Consider the following 27,396-nt stretch of genomic DNA (forward strand, 5'->3'; position numbering starts at 1 on the left):
CCTGTATAGAGGTGTGGCCTGACCATTGCCTTATACAAGGGGATAATCACCTCCTCATCCCTGCTAGAAAAATTCCTGTATATCACTGACAAGACACCAAAAGCTACCCTTGCAGACTGTCTGCACTGCTCAGAAAATTTCCTACCTGACTATACAATAACCCCGAGGTCTTTTTTCATTCTCCACTACCCTGAGTGTAGTACTGCACAGTTGGCATGTTACTCTGGGGTTACTGCTCCCCATATGCAGTACTTTGCATTTGTCAATGTTAAACTTCAATTGCCACCTCTCAGCCCACCTGCTCAACTTTTCTAGATCCTGTTGCAGCAGCCTACTGTCATTAGTGTCATTAACAACCCTGCCGACCTTCGTATTGTTAGCTTAATGTTAAAAAAACTTTGTATTGTTCACATTAAGCCTGATATACCATCATCAATATCATTAATAAATACAGAAAACAACAATGGACCCAATACTCAATCCTGGGGGGACTCCACTAAAACATTAGTCCACGAAGAGCAGTGTCCACTGATTACCACTCTCTGTCTTCTCCCACTCAACCATCCTTTTATCCATATCAGCAATTTGCCTGCAATGCCACACTGCTCCAAATTGTACAGCAGTCTTCCATGTGCAACAGTATCAAAAGCCATTCTAAGATCCAAATATATGATATCAAAGTTATTCCTTGCATCCAGTTCCTTTGTGACCACATCATAGTATCCAATCAAATTGTTCAGACAAGACTTCTCCTTAACAAACCCATGATTGTGTCCGAGCTGTAACTGAAGTCATGTTAAGCTGATCCTGCAATGCTTCTTTAACCAGTGCCTCCATTAATTTCCCTGGAACAGAAGTTAAACTAACCAGTCTGTAATTATCTATGTCCCTTTGATCCTCCTTTGTGGATTTCAGTCACATTGGCACATCTCCAGTCCATGGGTACCTCCCTTGAGTCCAAGGAATCTCTCATAATTATGGCTAAGGGTTTACTTACTTCATTTGCTGCCTTCTTTAATATAACTGGATAGATTCCATCCACCCAGTTGCCTTTCTTATGTTTATCTTCAACAATTTCTCCTGCACTTTACTCTCAGTTATTACAAAATTATCTAGCCCACTGTCAGAGTTTAAACCACCTCTGGCATTCCCTTCCCTGAATAACTCAGATGTGAATGTAGATGCAAAATATTCACTTAGTTTGTTAGCTACCTGAGAGGGGGTCATCAACAGTTGAACGATCGATATCAAGTGGATCAATCTGATTCATCCCCATCCTTCTAGAGTTTACATAAGTAAAGAACTCTTTGCTGTGTTTCTTTGCATCCTTTGCCAAAGATTTCTCGTAATCTGCCTTTGCCTGCCTAACCTCCTTTGTGACTTGGTTACAGACCAGCTTATATCTAGTAGTTGTTGGTGACTCTATTGTCAGGGAAACGGGGAACATGCTTTGTAAAAAGGATAGGTGGAACAGGACCAGGGTATGTCTGCCAGGGGCAAAGGTTGATGACGTTGTAGAGCAGATATCATCTTTTAAGGGCACAAAAGGTGATATAGTTGTACACGTTGGCACTAATGATATTAAGAGTAGGAGACCAGCGGAATTACTTAACAAGTACAGGTCACTGTTGAAAAAAAGCCGTGAAGTAGGGTTGAATTTGAAAGTGTCTGCAATTCTGCCCAGACACGATAGGAGGGAGTATATGATGAGAGCCTTGTCGATCAATTCGGCCCTGGAAAGATTGTGCAAGGCTCAAGGGGTAGAATTTTTTTCAGCCTGGAATGTACTTTTTAACAGGAGAGATTGCTTCTACAGGGATGGGATTCACTTAAATAGAAAGGGTGCAAGAATATTTGCTGATGCTATCGAGGCAGTGTTAGGTGGGTCGGAAAACTGCTAGCTTGGGGGGGGGGAGACAAAGACTAATGGATTAACAGTAGCCACTGGCAGAGGTGAAAGAGATTCTTGCACTGCTTCTATTGGAATGAGCAGAAGCCTGAAAAACAAGATGCAGGATATTTCAGAGACTGCTGGAAGTCATTGCAGTACAAGTAAACACATGGGTTGTGTTAGGGTAGCTAAGAATAGAAACAGGTGCATGTATACTTGCGTGTACACCAATGCTAGGAGTTCAGTAAATAAATTTGATGAATTTGAGGTATTGCTCAAAACATCAAAGGCAGATATTGTTGGGATATCAGAGACGTGGTGTCACACAGATATAAGGAATGCAGAACTGGAATTTGGGGAGTACAATGTGTATAGAAAGGATAGACAGGACAGGAGGGGAGGAGGGGTTATGATATTAGTTAAAAAACACATAAAATCCAAGGAAGTGAAGCCAGTCGACATTGATGGACAGGGCAGTGTCGAGTCAGTTTGGTGTGACATAAGCATAGGTAAATCAAAATTGAGAGTAGGAGTGTGCTATAGGCCTAATGACTCTGATGAGTATAATAAGATACTGTACAGGGAAATAGAATGGGCCAGTAAATCAGAGAGTCTTATAATGGGGGATTTTAATTTCCCAGATATTGACTGGAATTTGTGGGTTGGTCATTCATACACCAGCAAGGCTTTTGTGGATTTATTGGATGATTGTTTTCTACACCAGCATGTTCGGGAGGCAACTAGAGGGAGTAATACTCTTGATCTGATTATCAGTAGTGATTCTTCATGCATTAGGAATCTGCAGATAAAGGAACCACTGGGTGGCAGTGATCACAGTGTGCTGAAGTGGGATTTACTCAAGGAGGTAACTACCATCAGAGGTAAAGGGAAGGGTTTTTGCTTTCGTAAAGGCGACTATGATGGTCTGAGACAGTATTTAAATTCTATACAGTGGGACCAACTGATGATGTTACCAACAGCAAATTCAAAATGGGAAGCATTCAAGGAACTAATCTTGGAAGCTACCAGGCTTTACATACCAACCAAGAAATATTGTTCAAGTTTCAGGCCTAAATGGTTGTCAGATGAACTAATGAGACATATGGCAGAGAAGAAAAATGCATGGGTTACATACAAATTAATGGGTGACATGGAAGCCTATGATAGATATAAGTTGGTCTGTAACCAAGTCACAAAGGAGATTAGGCAGGCAAAGGCAGATTATGAGAAATCCTTGGCAAAGGATGCAAAGAAAAACAGAAAAGAGTTCTTTACCTATTTAAACTCAAGAAGGAAAGGGATGAATCAGATTGGTCCACCGGATGTTGATGGTTCAACAGTTGAGGATCCAGCTCAGGTGGCTAACAATCTAAACGAGTATTTTGCATCTACATTCACACATGAGGAGTTATTCAGGAAGGGGAATGTCGTAGGTGAAGTAAACATTGGCAGTGAGCTAGATTATTTTCTAATAACTGAGAGGAAAGTGGAGGAGAAATTGTTAAGGATAAACATAAAAAAGGCACCCGGGGTGGATGGGATCTATCCAGTTATATTAAAGGAGGCAGCAAAGGAAGTAAGCAAACCCCTAGCCATAATTATGAGAGCTTCTTTGGACTCAGGGGAGGTACCCATGGACTGGAGATGTGCAAATGTAACCCCAATTCACAAAGGAGGATCAAAGGCTGACACAAGTAATTATAGACCTGTTAGTTTAACTTCGGTTCCAGGAAAATTAATGGAGGCACTGGTTAAAGAAGCACTGCAGGATCATCCGGACAAGAATTCAGTTATAGCTCAGACACAGCATGGTTTTGTTAAGGGCAGGTCTTGTCTGACCAATTTGATTGGATACTATGATGTAGTCACAAAAGAACTGGATGCAGGGAATAACTTTGATATTATATATTTGGATCTTAGAAAGGCTTTTGATACTGTTGCGCATGGAAGACTGCTGCACAAATTGGAGAAGGGTGGCATTGGAGGCAAATTGCTGCTATGGATAAAGGGATGGTTGAGTGGCAGAAGACAGAGAGTGGTAATCAATGGACACTGCTCAACGTGGACTAATGTTATTAGTGGAGTTCCTCAGGGTTCAGTGTTGGGTCCATTGTTGTTTTCTGTATTTATAAATGATATTGATGATGGTGTATCAGGCTTAATGTCCAAGTTTGCAGACGATACCAAGGTTGGCAGGGTTGTTAAGGACACTACTGATACTATGCTGCTGCAACAGGATCTGGAAAGTTTGAGCAGATGGGCTGAGAGGTGGCAAATGAAGTTTAACATTGACAAATGTAAAGTACTACATATGGGAAACAGTAACCCCAGATCAACATATCAACTCTGTGGTACTACGCTGACAGTGGTAGAGAATGAAAAGGACCTGGGGGTAATTGTGCAGGCAGATATGAAGTTCTCTGAGCAGTGCAGACGAGCTGCAAGAGTAGCTCATGGTGTCTTGTCAATGATATACTGGAATTTTTCTAGCAGGGACAGGGATGTGATTATTCCCTTGTATAAGGCATTGGTCAGGCCACACCTTGAGTACTGTATACAGGTCTGGAGGCCTCATTTCAAGAAGGATGTAGAGCTGCTGGAACGAGTACAGAGAAGGGCAACAAGATTAGTGAATGGAACAAAGGGTTGCTCTTACGAAGAAAGGCTTAAGTTTTGCAAATTACAGAGCCTGGAGACTAGGCATCGGCGAGGTGATCTGATAGAGGTGTATAAGGCTTTGAATGGCTTGAGCGTGCTCAATGCCGATGGGATTCTTCCTCTTGCTCAGAATAATCACCTGAGAGGGCATAAATTCAAATTGAGGAAGGACGGATGTCGGATAGATGTGCGGAAATTTGCCTTTAGCCAGCGGGCAGTTGGTTTGTGGAATAGACTCCCATTGCTTGTTGTTGAAGTTGATAGCCTAAACAAATTTAAGGCTCAGCTGGACAGGTATTTCGAACGAACGGAGGGGTGAAATGGGAGTAGTGGTTGTTTTTTTTTGGCTGATGCTGAATAAGCTTGCTTTCTTGCATCATATGCCTCTACTAATTCTAATGCTAATGCTAATCATAGGCTTCCGTGTCACCTGTTAATTTATATGTATTCCATACATTTTTCTTCTCTGCCACACATCTAATTAGTTCATCTGACATTCATTTGGGCCTAAATCTTGAACAACATTTCTTAGTTGGTATGAAAAGCCTAGTAGTCTGCATGATTAATTCTTTGAATGCTTCCCATTTTGAATTTGCTGTTGGTAACATCATCAGTTGGTCCCACCGTATAGAATTTAAATACTGTCTCAGACCACCGTAAGTCACCTTTAAGGTGACTACGGTGGTCTGAGACCCCCCTGATGGTAGTTACCTCTTTCAGTAAATCCCACTTCAGCACACTGTGATCACTCCCACCTACTTGTTCCTTTAGCTGCAGATGGTTAATGCATGAAGAATCACTACTGATAATCAGATCAAAAGTATTACTCCCTCTAGCTGCCTCCAGAAGATGCTGCTATAGAAAACAACCATCAAATAAATGCACAAAAGCCTTGCTAGTGTGTGAGTGACCAACCCACTTAAATTTTATAAGCTGCTTGATGGTGATATTGACACATTTAAAGGTAGTTTTCGGAGATGGAATGCACATCATGAAATTTTTCAGGTTAATCTTGTAGGCTCACATCCAACTGGCAATGTCCGGGAAGTTTCTTTCACATGTGAGGTCAATCACATGCTGATTTGGAGGATCCTATGAAAGAACAAACTACATCACTATCAATTTTGTTTAAAGAGTTTGCATGAAGGTGACGACACAAAACAACATGAAATTTTTTGTGAGGGCTGTTCAATAAAGAATGATCACAATTTTTTTTTTCTTTTTATAATCCTGCATTTTGTGACATTTACAGCAGCAGGAATATTTCTGAATTTCTGTGTAATGTGATTCAAGATGGTGATTTCACAGATGAACAACTGTGGTTGTTCAGCTGTGGTGTTCAACAGTTGTACAACTGTGGTGAAACAGCACTGTACTATAAACTTCTCCCCGATAAGTAACTGAATATTAAAAAGGCACCCAATCAAGTGGGCATGAAAACAAACAAAGAGAATTACTGTGCACAAAGAAGACTGGAAATCACAAGCTATTGTGCATCAGCAAAAGTTGAAGTCCCTGATGTTTTAAACATGCCAACATTAAATCCCTACTCATAAAAATTGCTCCAATGCTTGGATGATAAGTGATATTTTGAATCATGGTTTGAAAGATAGCTTGTACCATTAGTGATATATCACTTGCTTTCCAAAAAAACTTGAAGAAAAGGCTCTGTAACTGTTGGATCAATGCCCAGCTCGCCTTTTGGCTTGTTTCCAAAAATTGAAAGATGCCAAGATCAGACCCATGTTTCTGCCAGGGAACACAACTGTACTAATTCAGCTCATGAATCAGAGCATTATTCGAGCCTTCAAAGCCTACTATCATGGTAAGCTTCTTCCTGGTGTTGTGAACTCAGAAATTTAAGTTCTAAAATTTCTGAAAACATTAACTGAAAGACATTGCACACAATATTGGACTATTGTGGGAGTAAGTAAGCTTAACAGCAACTGAAAACTGCTGGAAAAAATCTAATGGAAAAGACGAGATATTAATAGCCTGGATTAGCAGCATTTTCAGAATAATTAGGAAAGGCTGCTTGTAACATACTTGGTCGCAGTCTTGTTGAAAATGACCTGGATGCAGAATCTCCAGTTACGCATTACTTGAGCGAGGAGGAAATCGCAATCTCTGTGAACAGTAGGAAGACAATCAACAAACAGAAGGCCAGTGATATAGTGAGTGACTCAGAAGATAATCGTACTCATGTAAGGAAAAAGTACCAGAAATTAACAAAGCTTGAAAATGTCAATGAAGTGATGGTGTGGTTAAAATGTCAGAGTGATAGTGAACATCTTCGTTTATTGCATCTGACCACTATTAAGAATTACGTACTTAAAAATGCTGTCATCAGTTCTGGCAAACTAAGTTACATGAAAATTTCAGAATGGATGTGTAAAAGTTAAGTCCATAACAGCATTGTGTATTAGTAGAATATAAAGGGAATGATATGACCTTTAATACTTTATGTCTTTTAGTCTGTATACTCATAAAGCATTAGTAAATAAACTATTATTTATTTACTTAATAAATAAATATTTATTATTTACTTCATTAAAAATGAGGAAAAGAAATGGTAAAATGTTTTCAGCTATAACGTACCTCAATTTTAACAAGGGTATTAAAGTTGTTGCCTGTCATTCGTGTTATACCAAGGTTGCATTGTAATTTGAATCTATTAACAAAATAGCAGTTACAAACAAATAATTTACAGCATTCTACATTGTTTATAGGAAAGACTGGCACATCAAGCTACAATTTAATTGACACAGGCAGTGTCAGTTAAATTGAAAACAAGTATAAATCACAAAAATAAAGTATTCAGTATTTTGTGAATTGCCACGTTCTCACTGGTTCAGTAGAAATTAAATTTTTATAACTAAACACTATCCTCCAACATGTATTTGGACACCCCTCATCCCTGGGAAGTAATAGTTTAATTTTGATAGGTACTTCTATCGATCTATCATGGTCTAGTGACAGGAAGGTGGCAATAATACTTAAAAGTAGGATATAAAAGGCATGCACACTCAGATAGGAAGATGGAACAGAATGGAACAAGCAAGAAGATCTATATTTCACAATACGCATGATAGGTGATCATCACATAGTGGTTATGACCATTCACAAGAAAGCAGAAAGGGTGGGACACCAAAATCAAGCTTGTTGCAAATATCATATGCAGAAATAAGATAGAAGGTAACATGTTCATTCATCCCAAACCAGGTAGAATACCATTAAAGATCCCAGAGCATCTCAGCAGTTGAAATGGATAGGAAATTACAAAGGCACTGTCAATGAGCTGGCTTGAAATACAAATGAGAGAAATAGAATAAGTGTAGGATTCACAACCATCCAAAAATACTTCATAGAATGAATTACAATGGTCATAGAGCTGCTCATTATCTGCAGCTGCCTCTCAACAGTGAAGATCACCTCCTCTTTGTGCAGAAAATAAATGCATTAGACATTATAGCAGTAGCACATGTAGTGTGATGTAGAGTGATGAATTATGGTACACAGTTAGGGCATCAGATGGATACAATATGTGGAATACACTCAAATGGGCTCATATAGATTGTACTGTATCAACAATGAGGTTTAGTGGCAGCAATGTGACTTGTGGTTTAAGTCTACGGGTTTTCATTAATGAAAACAAGAAATGCAACTGTCTATTTTGAGATTTTAAACTATTCTGTCTTACCTGCAGCACTGTAATCCAAGGAAGAGGGGCTGCAATATCATTAGAAAGAAAATATTCCATGTTAAAAAGCATAATCAGTACAACAGTGGTTTGAGAAGAATAATTTGGTGAATCTACCATTTCTGGCCCAGATATGAATCCAACTGAACACTACTGGTACCTTGGAAAAACAACAACTAAGAGCCAGAACAAAGTGTCCTAGTTCAAGCAGAAACTATTTAAGCCTTATGGGAGGAATAATGCAAGATTCACATCTCCATATATCCAATATTTGTAAAAAAGTGCTCCACCAAGAGGATCACTGAATAAAACCCTTTGGGATGGGGTAAAAGATATATTAAAGGGGTTCTCCCCCCCCCACTAAACAAATACTAAATACTTTTTTTTTTTCATTTAGTGTCCCATTATGTGCTGGAGAATAGTATACATTAATAATATATGACATACATTATTAAAGAAACAAAAATGAAATATGTAACCTGTAGCATATTTCATTTTTGGTATCTTATGATTGGAAAGAGAAAAGAATTCTTCAACTGTTTTTAAGTAACCTTGTTTCTGTGGGGATTTTAAGCCAGTCTCTTTTCTCTTTTGATTTTTCCTTGAAAAAACTCTTTCGGTTGTTTTACCAGCATCAGATGAACTACTTTTCTGTTCTATTTTTTCTTTTACTGATACTGATCCAGGAGTTTTGATTATAGGAGCCATAGACTCTATCTCTTTTGATGTATCACTTCCAGTTGCTGTGCTTTCAAGGTTTGGATCTGGTCTTCGATGCTTTTTAGCTTTGCTTTCAGGTTTCCTACTCATTGGACTTGTAACAGGAGACTGCACAGGTGTTCTTCGACGTTTCCCATCCACAATATTATCTAAGGAAAAAATGCAACCAATTAGGAATTATACAAATTATGACAACACAATATAAACCATTTATCTAAGCATTCTTCACATGACATAAATATTTACAGAAATAATGGCAACATAAAAACGGAACAGTTTAATCAAATAAACAAAAAGTGCCACAACCAGTCGGCCTTCATTCACTGTCCAACTCCAAACTCACTGAACCGACTTTTCCTCTTCCTCATTTATCCCTTCAACTTTTGTTCTCTGGAACAACTTTCCCTCACATGTATTTCTCATGGCATGAAGGAATGGGGTAAACTAGTGACATGAAATCTAATACAAATGTCTCTAAAAATATTGTATACAAATATTGAAAATTTTAAAATAATCAGAACTGACATCCTAAAGTTATAGTGACGTTTGTGTAGGGAGGGAAAGCTAGAATTAGAAGAGGGTCTAAAACCTTTCCAGGGACTCATGAAACATATGCTGAAGGTTTAATGTTAATCTGACTTTTCTTTTTTGAGTGAATTCTGAACATCATAATATACTTTCATTTATATACATAAACACTAATATGTACAAGAGCTGGTTCAATAAAGAATAAACAATTTTTTTTATATATATAAAAAAAAAAAGGTAAACTGCAGCTATTATCAACCCACTGCAGGATGGAAGCTTCCTCAGCAATTCATGCTGAGGAAAATGGACCATAATCTGCCATGCTGGTCCAGTGCGGGTTGGCAGATCAACCGTATTTAGCAGTCAGGGGCTTGAACCCCGGTCTACTTAAGGAGCGTGTGCTACTGCACTCCCGCTCCTGACCACTTGGCTACGGAGGCCCCCCCCCTTTTTTTATAACATACCTTTATTAATCATCCATATTTTGATGGTCCTTTTCAAAGTAGTGGCAAATGTTGCAAGAAAGTAAGCTTATATAGCATCAGCAAAAAAAGTACAATCATTTGTACCCTCCAAAAATTTGTATAGTTCTTCCTTGAATTTATTCAACCCATCCTCTTCCACAACAACAGATGGAAGCCTGTTCCAACAATCAACCACCTCCTGGCTGAAGGCAAACTTCCGCATATCTATTCTGCAACCATCCTTCCTCAACTTGAATTTATGCTCCCTCACATGTGTATTCTTAGCAAGCTTTAAACACCTCAATCAGATCTCCCCACAGGTACCTAGTCTCGAGATGCTGCAATTTGCAGAACTTAACCCTTTCCAGATAAGAGCACCCTTCTGTTTCCTTCACAAGTCTGGTTGCCCTTTTCTGCACCCAATCTAGCAGATCTACATCCTTAAGTGAGGCCTCCAGACCTGTATACAGTAATCAAGATGCAGGCCAACGACGGTCTTATATAAAGTGATAATCACATCCTTATCCTGCTAGCACAGTTTATGTATATCATTGATGAAACCCCATGAGCTGTCCTGGCAGCATGTCTGCACTGCTCAGAGAATTTAATGTCTGACTAAACAATTACCCCAGGTCTTTTTCATTCCCACTACACTGAGTGTAGTACCACACAGTTAATAAGTTACTTTGGGGTTACTGCTACCCATATGCAATACCTTGCATTTATCAATGTTAAACTTCAACTGCCATTTCTCAGTCCACCGACCAAATTTTCTGATCTTGTTGCAGTAGCTCACCATGATGACAGTCATTAACCACCCTGCCAGCCTTTCTTCATATCATCTCCAAACTTAGACATTAAGCCTGATATACCTTTATTACTAATATTGACAAATATTGAAAGCAACAATGGGTCCAAGCACTGAACCCTAGGGAACACCACTGATAACCATTCTCTGTCTTCTTCCACTTAAGTAGGCCGCCTCCATAGCCAGGTGGGCAGAAGCAGCAGTGTGTAGCACATGCTTCTTGATTAGACCGGGGTTCAAGTCCGTGACCACCAAACGGAGGATGCGGAAAGGTCAGGGAATGACCGCCGCATATCACTGGAGCAATATAGCCTTAGTTGCTAATGCTCCTAAAAACTAAATAACAACAACATCTTCCACTTAACCATCGCTTTACGCATAGCAGTAACTTGCCCTTAATGTCACATTTCTCCAGTTTGTACTGCAGTATTTTATGTGCGATGGTATCAAAAGCCATCCTGAATTACAAGTACAGTAAGCCCCCGCTATTCGCGGTATCTGTATTCGCGGTTTCGCGTATTCGTGATCGCCGATTTAATATAAAATGAAACCTAAAAAATGTGAATTTTAAAGCGCCGTGAATATTTTCCGCCATAAAAAAACATTGGCGTGGCTAAAATTATCTTTCCCGGTCAAAACAGCACTCAGTGGGTGGGGGGAGAGGGGTGACAAAATCACGAGCGTGAATGTTTCTCGCTAATCCTTGTTCAATATGTGTTATGCGCTTGTTATGGAAGGTTTCGTCGTTTGCTTTTAATTTATATGCTTATAAATTGAATAAATTTATCAATTTATAAATTGATATGCTTAAAAAAGTGATAAATCTACCGTTTTGTAGTGTAAAACAGACTTTTTCGAGTGTGTTAACGGAAGAAAGTGACTTTATTGTGGACAAGTTCTTTCTAACCCCTACAAAAATATGACTACGAATAACAAGAGAAATGTGAAAATATCAAAGAAGGTGATGACATTAGCGAATAAAATTGAGTTATTGGATAAAATTTCTAATGGTGAAAGTGTCTCCTCAGTGGCAAAACATTATAAAATCAATGAGTCAACGGTACGATCAATCAAGAAATCGGAAGAAAAAATCCGCCGTAGTGTCCGTGAAAACGCGCTAATTGCTTCAAAAATTTGCTCTGTAACTCGTGATGTTAAATTAGAAAAAATGGAAAAAGCTTTAAATCTGTGGATAGAAGACCGAACTCAAAATAAAATTCCGTTAAATTCACTCATCATTCGTGAAAACGCAAAACTCCTTATCAATGCTTTAGCGAAACTGGTGATAGCACTGGCGGGATAGGTTTTTTAGCTAGCAAAGACGCTGGTTTGAAAGATTTGTTTGAAATTTCTAATAAATATTACATTTAATATTAAATTGTTTCTTATTTTCATTTCTATGCCTTATGCTTGCATTTCACTATGTACTGTCTATGTACATAGTCATATTATGAAGGTACATATAATACATAAATAGACAAAATTTTAGACTAGTTTTTCTTATATATTTCATACTTTGGAATGGAACCCCTTTATTACTATGGGAGCCATAACTCAGTATTCGCGTTTTCGGTATTCGCGGCATTTCTCAGGAACGTAACCCCCGTGAATAGCGGGGGTTTACTGTATATGATGTCAAAATTATTTTTTGCATCCAGTTCTTTGGTCACTGCATCACAGTAACCTACCAGGTTGGTTAGACAGCTGCCCCTTTGACAAATCCATGCTGTGATTGCTCTATTTGCATGCCTTTCCAGATGGTCCTCCAGTCAGTCCTTTTATAGCACGATAGTTGTGTTCCTAGAAACCCTAGTGCAATACAAAATCGTGCAATATAAACAACAAGCCCTATGGGAAAAATAGGGTTAGGTGCCGACCACCCAAGACTGAACACACATTTGTAATCAAAACATTACCAAACACAATAAATAATCATAATAAAATATTGCTAATGCTTTTGCTTCTATCGTAAGAAACTTGTTTTTTGTTTGATTTTGTATCCAAACAGATGACAGCCATTGCATCTCTTCCAATTCTTTGTCTTGATCTAATGGATTTTAATTACACTTTGAGTTGTTCCTGCTATGAAAGTTGTTTTTATTTTCTCTGCATTCTTTCTAATTCTCGGCATTGCCTCATTTAGGTCTGTAGCACATGCAATATCACATGGTCTTTCATTTCGCTCAAAGCGTTTCCAACTTTCATATTTTTTCTCTATCGACAGAGGCGGACTGGCCATAAGACTTACTGGGGAAACCCCGGTGGGCCGGAGGCCGGTGTGATTTTAGCCATAAACCATAGTATGAGGCCACCATAAATTTTCCCGGGTAAGAATTTTTGACCCAGTCCGCCTCTGTTTGTCAATATTGCTTTTCTTTTTCTCTCTGAATCTGCAGTGTCTTCATCAGGACGCTTCCTTTTCACACCTTTTAAGTATTTTACTCATTTTTAGGGAATAAAGCACAATTACAAAACTAGGAGGCATGCTTGATACACATAAACAAAGCTGTGTGTGTGTAGCAACTGAATAAACAACATCATAAAGGCAGAGATGCACTATTAACACCTCACATTTTACTAAAGCACATTTCTAGGGGTTACTACCATAAAACAATAAAAACAATTTCCAGTTTCTGCTAGTGGAATCTGTTATAAACTGGTAGTAAACTCGATCTAATTGCATTTGCGATTATACCGATAGCAGGAATTGTGTTGGTTTTTACGTTATTATGGCGAAATGCGTTTCCCTCTCACTGATATAAAAACATAAATACATTTTCAGAATCTTCTCTTCATTCCTATCGTGTTGCATTCAGTTGGGGTGATTCTGCGTTTGACTGCCATTTTTTGTAAACAGAAAGGCGAATCGTGCATAAGCGAATTCGGTTCTTGTTATATAAGATATCGTTCCCCCATTTATAAATCATGTATGATCGAATTCGTGTAGTGTAAACACGTGCTATACGAGGACTGACTGTATATTACTTTTTTAACTAGCGATTCCATTATTTTCCTGGAACAGGCATTAAGCTAACAGGTCCGTAATTACTCATGTATCCTTTTGATTCCCGGTTTATAAAATGGGGATACATTTGCACATCTCAAGTCCATAGATATCTCCCCCGAAACTTCAAGGATGCTCTCATAATTATGGCTAAGGGTTTGCTTACCTCCTTTGCTGTGTACCTTAATATAACTGGATAGATTCCATCTACCACAATATGCCTTTTTATGCCCACTTCAACAATTTCTCCTCCACTTTTCTCTCAATTATCATAAAATCATTTAGCGCCTCGTTAGAAGTTTCATAAATTTCTGGAATCCCCTTCTCTAGAGAATTTGTCATGTTCCTCATTTGAGGAAACGCACTTACTCCCAACGTTTCAGCCATTTTTCAAAAGCTTTGTGGAAGCCATTTTTTGACACATTTTGAGAATCACCTTTGATTTCTTTACAACTTCTGACAACTGCAGACATTTTCCTCACAGCTCCTCCTTTAAGTTTAGAACTAAAACAAAAATTGCAGGGTTCAATGCAGAGTTGTAGGGCAGATGAGGAACACATGTGAAATTAATGCAAGCTAAGTCACATTGTTGCAATGCAGCATCCACGAACTTGCATGCAGTTGTGGTCATTTGTGACGAATGCGATCTCATAAAGTGTGCGGTACAGTTCCGTAGTAAGGTCCTATAACAGTTATATGACATGGCACAACATGCTGGTAAATCATTCCCTGAATGTTAAAAAAAGAGATGACATAACTTTTCCTGCAGAAACCATAAATGTTGCTTTTTTTTGGTAGGTTGGCAATGACGTCAACTTCCAAACAGAGCTTTGTCGCTTACTCTCTGGGTCAAAATAATAAAGCCATGACTCATCCACTTATCATCTTGTGCAGAACCTCACCATCTTCAGTAACCATCCACTGCAGCTCCTGACAGACCTTTATGCATACTTGCTATTGCTCAGGTGTGAGTATTCTTGGAACCCCATGTGCAAACACATCATATGCAAAAGCTCATGGAGAATACCGTGCATGCTTCCTATTCTCAACATCTCTGCCAGTTGCCTTACTGTTATATGATGATGATCTCTCATGATCACAGAAGCAGTATTTATGGTTTCTGTGGTGACAAGCAGTGGTTGGAGCTTCAGGACCACCAATTTTTGATTGAATCCCATCCTTCTTTAAACATTCTTAACCACTGATGAGCTGTCTATATAGAAGTGTAGATTCACCATAAGCCTCTTTTAATATTTCATATGCTTCAGCTGATGTTTTATTGAGATTTAGGGGCTGCATACAGTTCCTTCGGTTACATAGGTGAAACTGATCTGGCATAAACTTGACAAACTTCCAAGGTCACACTGTGTGCATGAGTCAACTGGTCCTTGAGGATGTCACAGACATTCTTTCAGATATACCAGACAAGCTGTACCTGGCTATCTGGATAGATAAACGAGGATAGAACTGATATTCAGGTGACGTTCAAGTCAAGTAGACCCAATTTCGGCAAAGTCCGAATGGTCTGTGACAGACAAATCCTCTGCTTGCACCATCACGATGGTGGGACTGTTAGTAATCCTGGATATAACCTCCATGCACAAGCACACTGTGGGTGACCATCTAGGTATGAACCAATGTAAGCAGGGATCGAGGTGTGGCACCCACATCACATGGAGGAATGCTGCTCGTCTGTGTTACCAGGCAATACTAGGTGCTCCTCTGTGTTACCAGGCAAGATACTGAATTCAGAAAAGGGATGCTGATACAGTTGTATTCAGAAACACTGCAGCTGCTCCAACTTTTGAATTGGATTTAGAGCCATCTGTGTATATTGGTAAAAAATCAATATATTTTTGAGTGTGAACAGCACGAACTTGTCTGATATTTGATGATTGCAAAATATTCTTTCCCCACTGACAGAGGTAAGTGTCACAGGTCAGTATAGGAGGTGGAACCCATGGTGGTTGAGTACAAGTTGCTACCTGTGAACGGAATGGATGGGAACATTCCAAACCTGCAGTAGTTCAAGAAGGCGATGACCAGCTGGTTTTACTATGCTAGGTTTATTTCTGTACAAATTTTCTAATGGTCGATTGAAAAGATATGGCTGAATGGGATGCGAGGCACAACCATGTATCTTACAGAATACTTCAGCAATAGAAATTTCATATGTAAAGATAGTGGCGGCTCGTGAGCATCAATGTAAAGGCTATGTGCTGGCAATGTTCTGAATGCGCCAAGTGCAATCCTCAGTGCACTGTGTTGAACTGGATCAAGCCAGCATAATGCGCTCTTTCTGGAAGAGTCATAAATGGGAGCTCCATAATCAAGATGGGATCTGATTAATGCCCTGTATAATCGAAGAAGGGAGGTACGATCTGCACCCCACGTTTGTGCAGATAAAGCTCTCAGTATGTTTATCTGTTTTTTAAGCAGGCAGTACGTAATTTTTTAATGTGCTCTAAGAAATTTAGCTTGTTGTCCATAATTAAACCTAGAAATCTAATGTTACTAGTGACTGGGATGGAGATATTAGAGATTAGGATGAAGTTCAGGATCCAAATGAAATTTGCATTCTCTACAAAAAAGGATAGAAACTGTTTTCTGCTACAAAAGCCTATAGCCGTTAAGGCTGGCCCATTGCTGTATTTTATTTAATGATATCTGAAGCGGTCGTTCAATAGATCTCGGCGCCTCCGTAGCCAGGTGGGAAGAGGCAGCAGTGCGTAGCACACGCTTCTTGATTAGACCGGGGTTCGAGCCCGTCACCACCAAATACGGAGGATGCGGAAAGGTCAGGGAATGACCACCGCATATCCCGGAGCAATGTGGCCTTAGTTGCTAATGCTCCTAAAAACCAAATAACAAACAACAAACATCAATATATCTCATATTTTGGGAATGACAGGAGATGGAAAGGTCATCTGCATAAAGGTAAGTTTCTACGGTATTTGGAAGTTTAGTGATAGAATCTATTCTTAGGACGATAAGAGGGGCACTCAGTACTGATCCCTGTGGAACACCTTCTTGAATGAAAGTTGCAGAGAGGGCATGTTGGTATCGAACTTGAAACAATTAAGTGTGTAGAAAATGCTTTATAAATATAGGAAGGTTGCCACACAGACCAAGAGAATAAAGATATCTTAGTATGCCATGCCGCCAGGTGGTATCAAAAGCCTTCTCTATATCTATGGAAACCATTACTAGTTCATGCTTAATAAAGGCATTACAAATGGTAAATTCAGCCTTAACCATAAGGTCCAGGCATGACCTGTTTTGACGAAAGCCATACTGACTATTGCTCATTAACTGTTCTAACTCAATGATCCAGACGAGTCTACAGTGGACAATTTTTTCTAGAATTTTGCTGAGGCAGCTTGAGAGGGATATTGGTCTATAGCTATGGGGATTGGTTGGATCTTTTCCATGTTTTAGGAATGCCAAAACAGTAGAATGATGCCAAGAAGTTGGATAAACATTGTCTAGAAAAGTACGATTGTAAACGAGCAGAAGGAGACGCAAAGCTTTGTCATCAAGATGTTGTAGCATGATGTAATAGATTCCATCTGGTCCGGCAGCACTATTGTGTGCTGTTCCGATAGCATGCGCGAGTTCGGAATATTGTAGGGCTTTGTTGTATGGCAGAAGGAGGGCTGTTTGGAAGTTAATCGAGTGCTGTTCTGCAGTGTTTTTAATTCTCTGGAAAGGCAGAGTATAAGCTGCTGCCGCTGAGATTTCAGCAAATGTGTTGCCCTAAGAATTTGCGATATCTAAAGGGCTAGATAGATCTTGCCCATTATAGGACAAAATTGGTGAAGGTATGGTAGGAAACTTACCAGAAAGCTGTCTAATTTTTTCCCATATTATTTTGGTGTCAGTGTTTTTGTTAATGCTTGATGCAAAACGGGTCCAGGATTCTTTCTTGGCTTGCCTTTGTATGAAATGTACTTTTGCCTTGGACTTCATATAATTTATTAGATTGAGTGTTGTTGGATATTGCCGAAACAAATTCCAGGCTTTATTTTTTGCTTTTTTGGCTTTTGTGCACTCATTCCACCAATAATTATAATGCTTACAAAATGAGGGATTTGAGTGGTATTGTGTCTTTAGCCACATTTAGGAGATGTGACGTGAAGTATTCTGTCACATCATCGATAGGCTAGGGACGGATTTTTTCCACATCAAAAGATATTGATGACTGGAATTTTGCCCAGTTTGCTCAGGCCAATTTCCATTTTCTGAAGGGTTGAGCTGGAGGAGCCTGTGCTATTAATAGGTTGCATACAATTGGGAAGTGATCACTACCCATTGGATCATTTAAAACATACCACTCTATGGTCGGGACCAGTAATGGAGAGATCTGTGGCTGAGGTATGTCCATTTGGGAGGTGAACGTGAGTGTGTGTGTGTGTGTGCCAGTATTGAGTATGGTGAGGTTTACTGCCTCTATTAGGCTCTCAACCTCGTCTATCTAATTTAGGATCTCCCCCATAAGGGGTGGTACCCATTGAAGTCCCCCTAACATACAGAGAGGTGGAGGTATCTGTACAAGGAGATCTTCAAGATCTTTTAAACAGTAGGTACGGTTTGGCTGTAAGTAGATTGATACTAATGTTATTTCAATATGGAGAGTTATACGCACAGCAACAGCTTCTATTTCAGTTTGAAGTGGAATATGTTTAGTTGGGATCTTTGAATTTATCAGGATTGCTACACCACCATGGGCAGCATTTGTTGTATTACGATCCCTTCGATAAGGCAATAGTTCTTTATCGAAGGAGAAATTTGCAAAGTTAAGTAAGTTTCCTGAAGACATAGGGCAACAGGAGAAAATCGATTAATTAGATCTTGGATATTGTCTGTATTGCAACAAAAGCCTCTGCAGTTCCATTGTAAAATACAAGGCATTATTTATGTTTAGTTGATGGAGCTGATTCTGACTACTTTTTGAAGGTGACTGATTTATGGCATTCCAATTTCGGTTTGTCTTTTTTTTTGGAAACCTGGCCGACCAGTGTCCATTTCTTCTTCTCCGGCATGGATTTCTAAAATAGGCTCTTCCTGCATAGATCTGCCATCCATGTCCATGGTTGTGGCCTGAATATTTTTCACAGTATTTGAGTTTGTAATACGAGATGTGGTAGCAATCACTGGTGGAGGAGTTACCGCTGGTATTGTCAGAGGTGTATTATTTGCTTGGTCTGTGGTCTTGGATTGTTGTATCTCAGAGAGGACATTTCTAGCCCGATCAGAAATTAATTAATTAGTAGGGATTGTGACATCAGTTTGAACGGAGACTGCTTGATATTTTTTTACAGCATTTGCATAGGTAATATTTTGGTTTATAGTTGGTGCAACTAGTTTTCTTGCTTCTTGTAAACTGACTTTGTTTTCAACCTTGTATTTTACTATTTTTTTTCTCGGTTTTCCACTTTTCACATGTCTTGGAATATGCAGGATGGTTGCCATTGCAATTTGTATGTGTCATTTTTGTAGCAGTACAGTCATTTTGTATATGGTCTGAGAACCAATAGTTGGGGCAGACAGAAATTCCTCTAGATACAGTTTAAGAATGCCCATACTTTTGGCATTTATAACGTCTTAAAGGGTTGGGAATGTATGGGTGAATGCTACAAAATAAATGGCGCCTCCGTAGCCAGGTGGGAAGGAGCACCAGTGTGTAGCACACGCTTCTTGATTAGACCGGGGTTCGAGCCCGTCACCACCAAATACGGAGGACGCGGAAAGGTCAGGGAATGACCACCGCACATCCCCGGAGCAATATGGCCTTAGTTGCTAATGCTCCTAAAAACCAAATAACAACAACAACAACAACAACAACAAAATAAATAATCTGCTTTTACAGAGGAAGGTAAGTTTGACGAAGGTAAGTTTGGTAAGAATAATATTTCTTATAGGTGTCAGTTGATTATCTTTTTTAATCATTATTCTTTACGCTTCAATTACGTTCTGTCCCTGCAGTTCTTGGGTTATTTCTTCCTCGGTGACATTTAATAAATCCCAACTCGATATGACACCCTTAGATGAATTTAGGGTTGCGTGAGTAGATATTTTTACAGGAATTCTAGCAAAGCTTGTTAGTTGTAGAAGCTTTTCAGAATGTCTTTGATTCATAGTTTTTAAAAGTAAGTCTCCTGATTGCAGTCTCTTCACCGTCTTGGGAGATCCTGCTATACCCTCCAGATGTTTCTCTATAACAAAGGGAGACAATTTACTCATAGACTGTTTTTTTTTTTTTTTTGTTTTTTTTTACGTAAACCCCAAACACGAGAGGTATTAGAACCTATAGTACTTAGTACCGTGCTGGGGTTGGAGGTTGAGAATACGAAAGAAGATATTTGTTGACATTACACATGAACTTCTGTAGACTGTAATTTTCAGGAAATACGTATGAAGGAAGGTTGTTCCAGAAAACGGCAGTTGAATGAATAAACGAGGAAGATGAAAGGTTGGTTCTATGAGTTTCGAGCTGGACAGTAAATGGAGGTTGGCTGGTGGCGGCACACGTTCAGACTGTTTTGAAAGAGAGAGAGTGGGAATTATAGAAGCCAATTCAGAAGAACAGTGCCCATGGAAGTATCTGTAGAAGAGGCATGCAGCAGAAACAGTATGTCTATGAGACAGCGAGTGGCGAGACTTTGTTAAAGATGAATCATTAAATAACCTAACTGCCCTCTTCTGAATGGAATCAAGAAGCCTGAGAGAGGTTTTGGGGGCAGCATCCCAGATGTGGGAACAATATTCCATGGCAGGGTGGATTTGCGATTTATACAGAGTGAGCAGCTCTTTAGAAGAAAAGTAACGCCGAGAACAAAAGAGAAAACCAAGTTTTTTAGATGCAGAGGAAGCAATATTTGTAATGTGCTTGTGCCAAGAGAGATTAGAAGTCAGAGTAATCCCCAAAAGAGATATATCATTTTGCCTAGAAATCAGAGTGTCACTAAAGATAAGCATAGGAGCAGAAGAATCCTTTTTGTGAGATATAAGACAAGACTGAGTTTTAGAAGAGTTTAAATAAACTAAGTTGTCTTTGCCCCACTGGAGACTGGCATTTAAGGAATTGGTAGCAGATTTTCGAGAAGTTGAAGCTGATTGAGCAGGACAAGGTTTCTCAAAATGGAAAGTAGAATGCAATGTGCTATCATCGGCAAAACAATGGATAGGATTTCCAGTTAATGGAAGGTCATTAATATACATAAGGAAAAGAGTGGGGGAAAGAACTGAACCATGGGGTTCAGTTTTTACTAAAAGCAGTTGGCAAAGCATCAGATCGAAGCTTGTTTAGAATATCTTTAGGCCAAACATGATCGAAAGCCTTTGAGATGTCAAGAGCAATTACTTGAGTTTCACCGAACCTTTCCATTGGATTAGTCCATAAATGGGTAACATAAGCCAGGATATCACCAGTGGATCGACACTGACGGAATCCATACTGGCGATCGTTGATCAGACGGAAGGTTTCTAGGTAGTTTAAGAGTTGGCGGTTAATTGATTTCTCCATTACTTTAGAAAGAGTAGAAGTAATTGCAATGGGACGATAATTGGATGGGAGGTATTTGTCACCCTTTTCAGGAACTAGCTGGATATGAGCAAATTTCCAAGCAGAAGGAAAAACACCTTTGGAATAAGAAAGTGAAAAAAAGGCACCAAAGAACAGGAGTAAGTTCAGGAGCACAGGTTTTGAGAACAAGTGGAGAAATACCATCGGGACTTGGAGCTTTTTAGCATCAAGATTTGTAAAAATCCTTCTGACATCCTTTGGATGGAAGATCACAGGGGGCATTGAATGGAGCGTGTTCGGAATGGTGGGAGGTGTTTGGCCAAGATCATTAATACATGAGTTGGAATAAAAATGGGATGCTAGCAGGTTAGCTTTCTCCTTGGCTGAAGTGACAACAGAACCATCTGGTTTGGACAGAGGAGGGAGAAGAGATGGGCAAAAGTTGCGGCCAATAGCTTTGGAAAGAGACCAGAATGTTTGGCTACCATTAGGACAAGAAGTAAGTTTTCTACTCTTAGCCTGTTCAAACTCTAGTTTGGATTCATTAATAACTTCTTTACAATTGTTGCGAGCTTTGGTGAATGCAGAAAATGAAACTGGAGATTTAGAAACAAGCCAATCACGATATGCAACGTTCTTCTCTTGGACAGCCTTAGCACATTTATTGGAAAACCATGGTTTAGATAAAGGATGAGATTTTAAAGTGGAGTGTGGGATAAAGGATTCCATTCCTGCAAGAATAATTTCACTGACACGATCTGAGCAAACGTTGACATCAGAAGTTTTGAAACAGTAATCCGACCAAGGAAAAGAAGTCTCGCAGGTCATCCCATTTTGCATTCTTGTAATGCCAAACACGAGGTTGGGAATAACCATGAGATAAAGGTTCCACTGGAGAAGAGACAATCTACAAGTTGTGATCTGAATTGCCTAAAGGACCTATCACTTCGACCGTGTACTTAGAAGGGTTGTTTGTGAGAAAAAGATCAAGCGTATTGGCTGTATGATTAGGATTGTCCGGTATTCTTGTAGGTAAATGAACAATCTGTGCTAGGTCATTAGTAATTGCAAAAGCCTCAGCATCTCGACCTGCTGGGTCGGTGTGACTAGAAAACGGAAGCCAGCTGGAGTTGTGAACATTAAAATCACGAAGGAAAATTACTTCACTGTTAGGAAAGTTGGACTGGAGAAAGTCAAGCTGCAAAGAGAGGAAGTCAAAGAGCTCCAAGTGATTAGTGGAGTTGGGAGAACGGTAGAGACAACAGATGAATTTGACACAATGAGGTAGAGAGATTTTAAGCCAGAGAAGATCAAAGAGAGGAGATTCCAAATTGCCAAGTCTCTGACAGGGAATATCAGAACGGACATATGCACAAGTACCACCTTTGAGGCGAAAGGAATCATACAGCGAATAATTTGGGCATCTGAGATGAGCAGTAGATGAATCAACCGATAACTGAGATTCTGTCAGAAAAAGTACATGGGGTTTGGCAGACTGCAAGTGGAAATGGACATCGTTGAGATTATCCATGAATAGCAATTCCTTTAGCATGGTTAAAAAAAAAAAAAAAAATTATAATAATAGTTTTGTGTGTAGTTATAAAATAATAACAAACAGAGTTTTGTATAAAAGGTAGACAGGGAGGTGATTATCCTGTTATACAAGGCAATGGTCAGGCCACACCTAGAGTACTGTGTACAGGTCTGGAGGCCTCATTTTAGGAAAAATGTAGAGTTGCTAGAAATATTTTAAGTACACAAGTACCAAGAATGGCAACAAGATTTGTGCAGGGAACAAAGGGGTGCTCTTATCAAGAATCAACCGATAACTGAGATTCTGTCAGAAAAAGTATATGGTGTTTCGCAGACTGCAAGTGGAAATGGACATTATTGAGATTAGAACTGAGACCACGTTGTTGTTGTTTAGTTTTTAGAAGCATTAGCAACTAAGGCCATATTGCTCCGGGAATATGCGATGGTCATTCCCTGACTTTTCCGCATCCTCCGTATTTGGTGGCGAAGGGCTTGAACCCCGGTCTAATCAAGAAGCGTGTGCTACACACTGCTGCTCCTTCCCACCTGGCTACGGAGGCGCCCCTAAGACCACGTATATTTGTGAAATGAATTAAGAAGTGCTTGGGAAGTTTAGATCTTTTCGCAGATAAGCTTGCTCTATTAGTTTGACAATTTGTGGTGTATTCATGGTTACTAAGAGAGTGAAAGATTAAGAAATATGGGCAGTGTTGCTCCATCCGACCAGTCTTCATTCTCTTTGGGTTGTCGTTATCCATATCGATATGGTCTGTATTTGCCATTTTTGCTCCTTTTCCCCCATGGCAAGAGGACTTTTCTGCCATGGTTTCCAGCCCTGCCACGGGGAGGCATGAGCAGTGGCCACAAGGAGGCCAAGCGGGTAGAAAGGTTAGTTGTAAGTAAAGAATATAATATAATATATATAACAAAAAGAAAGGTGAATTTCCTTTCTCTGTCCATACTTGATACTTTACAAATGTAGAACTTATTTATGATAAATAAACTGCTGATAGAAAACGATATAACTTAAAAAGAACTTTTATCTCTCAGAAAGATCACTGTTTGATTCGCATCAGATACGCTTGACCTGGAATTCGTTTGGCACCTTGGGCCTCGCAACAATTGTAAAGCGGTCATTAATCAGTCCAAACTAGATTTTGAACAGGTTAAGAGTAGAAAACTTGCTTCTTGCCCTAAAAGTAGCCGAGCATTCTGCTCTCTTGCCAAAGCTATTGGCCGCAACTTTGCCCATCTCTCCTCCCACCTCTGTAAAAACCAGATGGCTCTGTTGTTGCTTCAGCCAGGGATAAAGCTGACCTGCTAGCATCCCATTTCTTCCAACTCATGTAGTAATGATCTTGGTAAAACACCTCCCACCATTCCCAACACACTCCATTCAATGCCACCTGTGGTCTTCCGTCAAAAGGATGTCAGAAGGATTTTGACAAATCTTGATGCTAAGAAAACTCCAGGTCCTGATGGTATTTTTCCACTTGTTCTCAAAAACTGTGCTCCTGAACTTACTCCTGTTCTTTGCTGCCTTTTTTTCACTTTCTTATTCCAAAGGTGTTTTTCCTTCTGCTTGGAAATTTGCTCAAATCCAAGCCAGTTCCTAAAAAGGGTGACAAATCCCTACCATCCAATTATCATTCCATTACAATCATTTCTACTCTTTCTAAAATAATGGAGAAATTAATTAACCGCCAACTCTTAAACTACCTAGAAACATTCCGTCTGATCAACGATCGCCAGTATGGATTCCTTCAGTGTCGATCCACTGGTGATATTTTGGCATATGTTACCAATTCATGGACAAATTCAATGGAAAAGTTTGGTGAAACACAAGCAGTTGCTCTGGACATCTCAAAAGCTTTTGATCGTGTTTAGCATAAAGGTCTTCTAAACAAGCTTCCATCTTATGGTTTGTCAACTGTTTTTTGTAATTGGTTATGCAGTTTTCTCTCTCAATGTTCACTGAGGGTGATGGTAGATGTCTTCTAACTTCTCCACTAATGCTGGTGTCCCCCAAGGTTCAGTTCTTTCCCCCACTCTTTTCCTCTTGTATATTAATGACCTTTTTCCATTGACTGGAAATCCTATCCATAGTTTTGCCGATGATAGCACATCGCATTCCACTTTCCATTTTGAAAAACCTTGCCCTGCCCAATCAGCTTCAAACTCTCGAATATCTGCTACCAATTCCTTAAATGCCGATTTCCAGGTAATTGTCCAGAGGGACAAAGACAACTTAGTTGATTTCAAACCTTTTAAAACTCAGTCGTGTCTTATATCTTGCAAAAAGGGTTCTTCTGCTCCTATGCTTATCTTTGGTGACACTCCGATTTCTAGGCAAAACGATATCTCCCTTTTGGGGATTACCTTGACTTCTAATCTTTCTTGGCACAAGCACATTGCAAATATTGCTTCCTCTGCATCTAAAAAACTTGGTTTTCTCTTTCGCTCTCGGCGTTACTTTTCTTCCAAACAGCTGTTCACTCTATACAAATCGCAAATCTGCCCTGCCATGGAATATTGTTCCACACATCTGGGGCGGTGCCCCCAAAATCTCTTTCAGGCTTCTAGATTCCACTCAGAAGAGGGCAGTTAGGTTAATTAATGACTCTTCTTTAACAGAGTCTCTTCACTCCCTGTCTCATAGATGTACTGTTTCTGCTGCATGCCTTTTCTATAGATACTTCCATGGGCACTGTTCTTCTGAATTGGCTTCTATAATTCGCACTATCTGTTTCAAAACAGTCCAAACACGTGCCGCCACGAGCCAACATCCATTTACTGTCCAACTTCAAACTCACAGAACCAACTTTTCATCTTCCTCGTTTATTTATTCAACTGTCGTTTTCTAGAACAACCTTCCTTCATACATATTTCCTGAAAATTACAGTCTACAGAAGTTCAAGTGTAATGTCAAAAAATATCTTCTTTCATCTTCTCAACCTCCAACCCAAGCAAAGTACTAAGTGCTATAGGTTCTAATACATCTCGTGTTTGGGGTTTTCATAAAAAAAAAAAAAAGCCTGCTATGTGATGCAGCTTGTTTGGTCTTAAATTCTGCAGCTCAGCTATAAATAACATGCAGTATGGTTGTTCATGAAAAATTATGATCATTCTTTATTGAACAACCCTTGCATATAAGTGTATATGTCAAAAGTATCTGGACACATCTGAGATTTGTGAGAAATAAACCATACCTATTAGTTACAAATCATCAGAAATAGCTATAAAGTGTGTTCATACTAGAAGGAAGCAAATCAATGAAATACAGTGGATGGGCTGAGATACTGAGCTTAGCAACTTCCGGTAGGAAGTCATTATAGGATGCTATATTAGCAATCAAACTACTTGCATTATTGCAGTGAAATTTCATCACTCTAGGTAAACAATGGCTGACATAATTACTAAATGGTGCCATTAGAGTCAGGAAACATTCATATATACTACAGAAACTGACAGAAAGAAACCAGAGGGCACTGTTACATAATGTGTTGTAGAGCATACATACCGAATGTCACACCACTGACTTGTCTAGTGCACATCATACCATAATCACTCTCTGAAACACCGGAAATCTGTGTTGAGGAGCAATGAATCACAATACAGTGGAGCCCCGTCCACTGCATTGTGATTCATTGATTGGATTTATACGATTGGTTTACTGTACAATCAAATCACTTTACAATGGACTCTCCATAATAAAATACTATTCACTACACGATTTGAGGTAAGCGCTGGCCATTGTGATCATGTTAACAAATTGAATTTTAATTCCATTAAACTGCGATTCTAATATGTGAAAATAGGATTAATATTAACACAAGCGATAAACTAAAGCTCACAAATTTACGCTTTATTACATTACTAATTACCAAAATTAAATAATACGTGAAAATTGGAAGAATATTTTCCACAGATTAGCGAAACAAAAATAAATTTACGCTTGTGCACATAGTCCAATTAACATTGTAATATGTACTTCCAAACTAACTGATATCTCTGTTCAGTGTTATTTATTTTTATTTATTTTTTGGGTTATAAAATTTAAAACAGTAAAAAAGATAAGCAATCAGTAACCAAAAACACAGCATGCACAATTTGCAACTAACACGATATGCGCAATATACTCCGTATCTCATGTATCGTGAGATAAGGACTAACAAGTTTATGAAGCTTTTTTTTTTTTTTTTTTTATGTGAACCCCAAACACGAGAGGTATTAGAATCTATAGTACTTAGTACCATGCTTGGGTTGGAGGTTGAGAAGACGAAAGAAGATATTTGTTGACATTGGACTTGAACTTCTGTAGATTGTAATTTTCAGGAAATACGTATGAAGCAAGGCTGTTTCAGGAAACGGCAGTTGAATGAATAAATGAGGAAGATGAAAAATTGGTTCTGTGGGTTTGAAATTGGACAGTAAATGGATGTTGGCTGGTGGAGGCACGTGTTTGGACTGTTTTGAAAGAGAGGGCGGGAATTATAGAAGCTAGTTCAGAAGAACAGTGCCCATGGAAGTATCTGTAGAAGAGGCATGCAGCAGAAACAGTACGT

At 39.2% G+C, this 27,396-nt stretch overlaps 1 protein-coding gene across 1 annotated transcript in view; it reads right to left on the reverse strand.

Moving 5' to 3' along the window:
• LOC150091573 (TP53-binding protein 1-like) overlaps positions 1-27,396 on the reverse strand; it is a 257,313-nt gene that overhangs the window by 101,269 nt on the left and 128,648 nt on the right. The window contains exon 8 of the mRNA XM_090368987.1: positions 8,801-9,118. Coding sequence (XP_090225113.1) covers positions 8,801-9,118 — 318 coding nt within the window. The remainder of the gene's footprint in view (positions 1-8,800; positions 9,119-27,396) is intronic.

Source organism: Mastigoproctus giganteus, chromosome 1 (genome assembly GCF_048544385.1).
Source record: "Mastigoproctus giganteus isolate SK-2022 chromosome 1, ASM4854438v1, whole genome shotgun sequence".
In the NCBI taxonomy this organism is placed as follows: Eukaryota; Metazoa; Arthropoda; class Arachnida; order Uropygi; family Thelyphonidae; genus Mastigoproctus; species Mastigoproctus giganteus.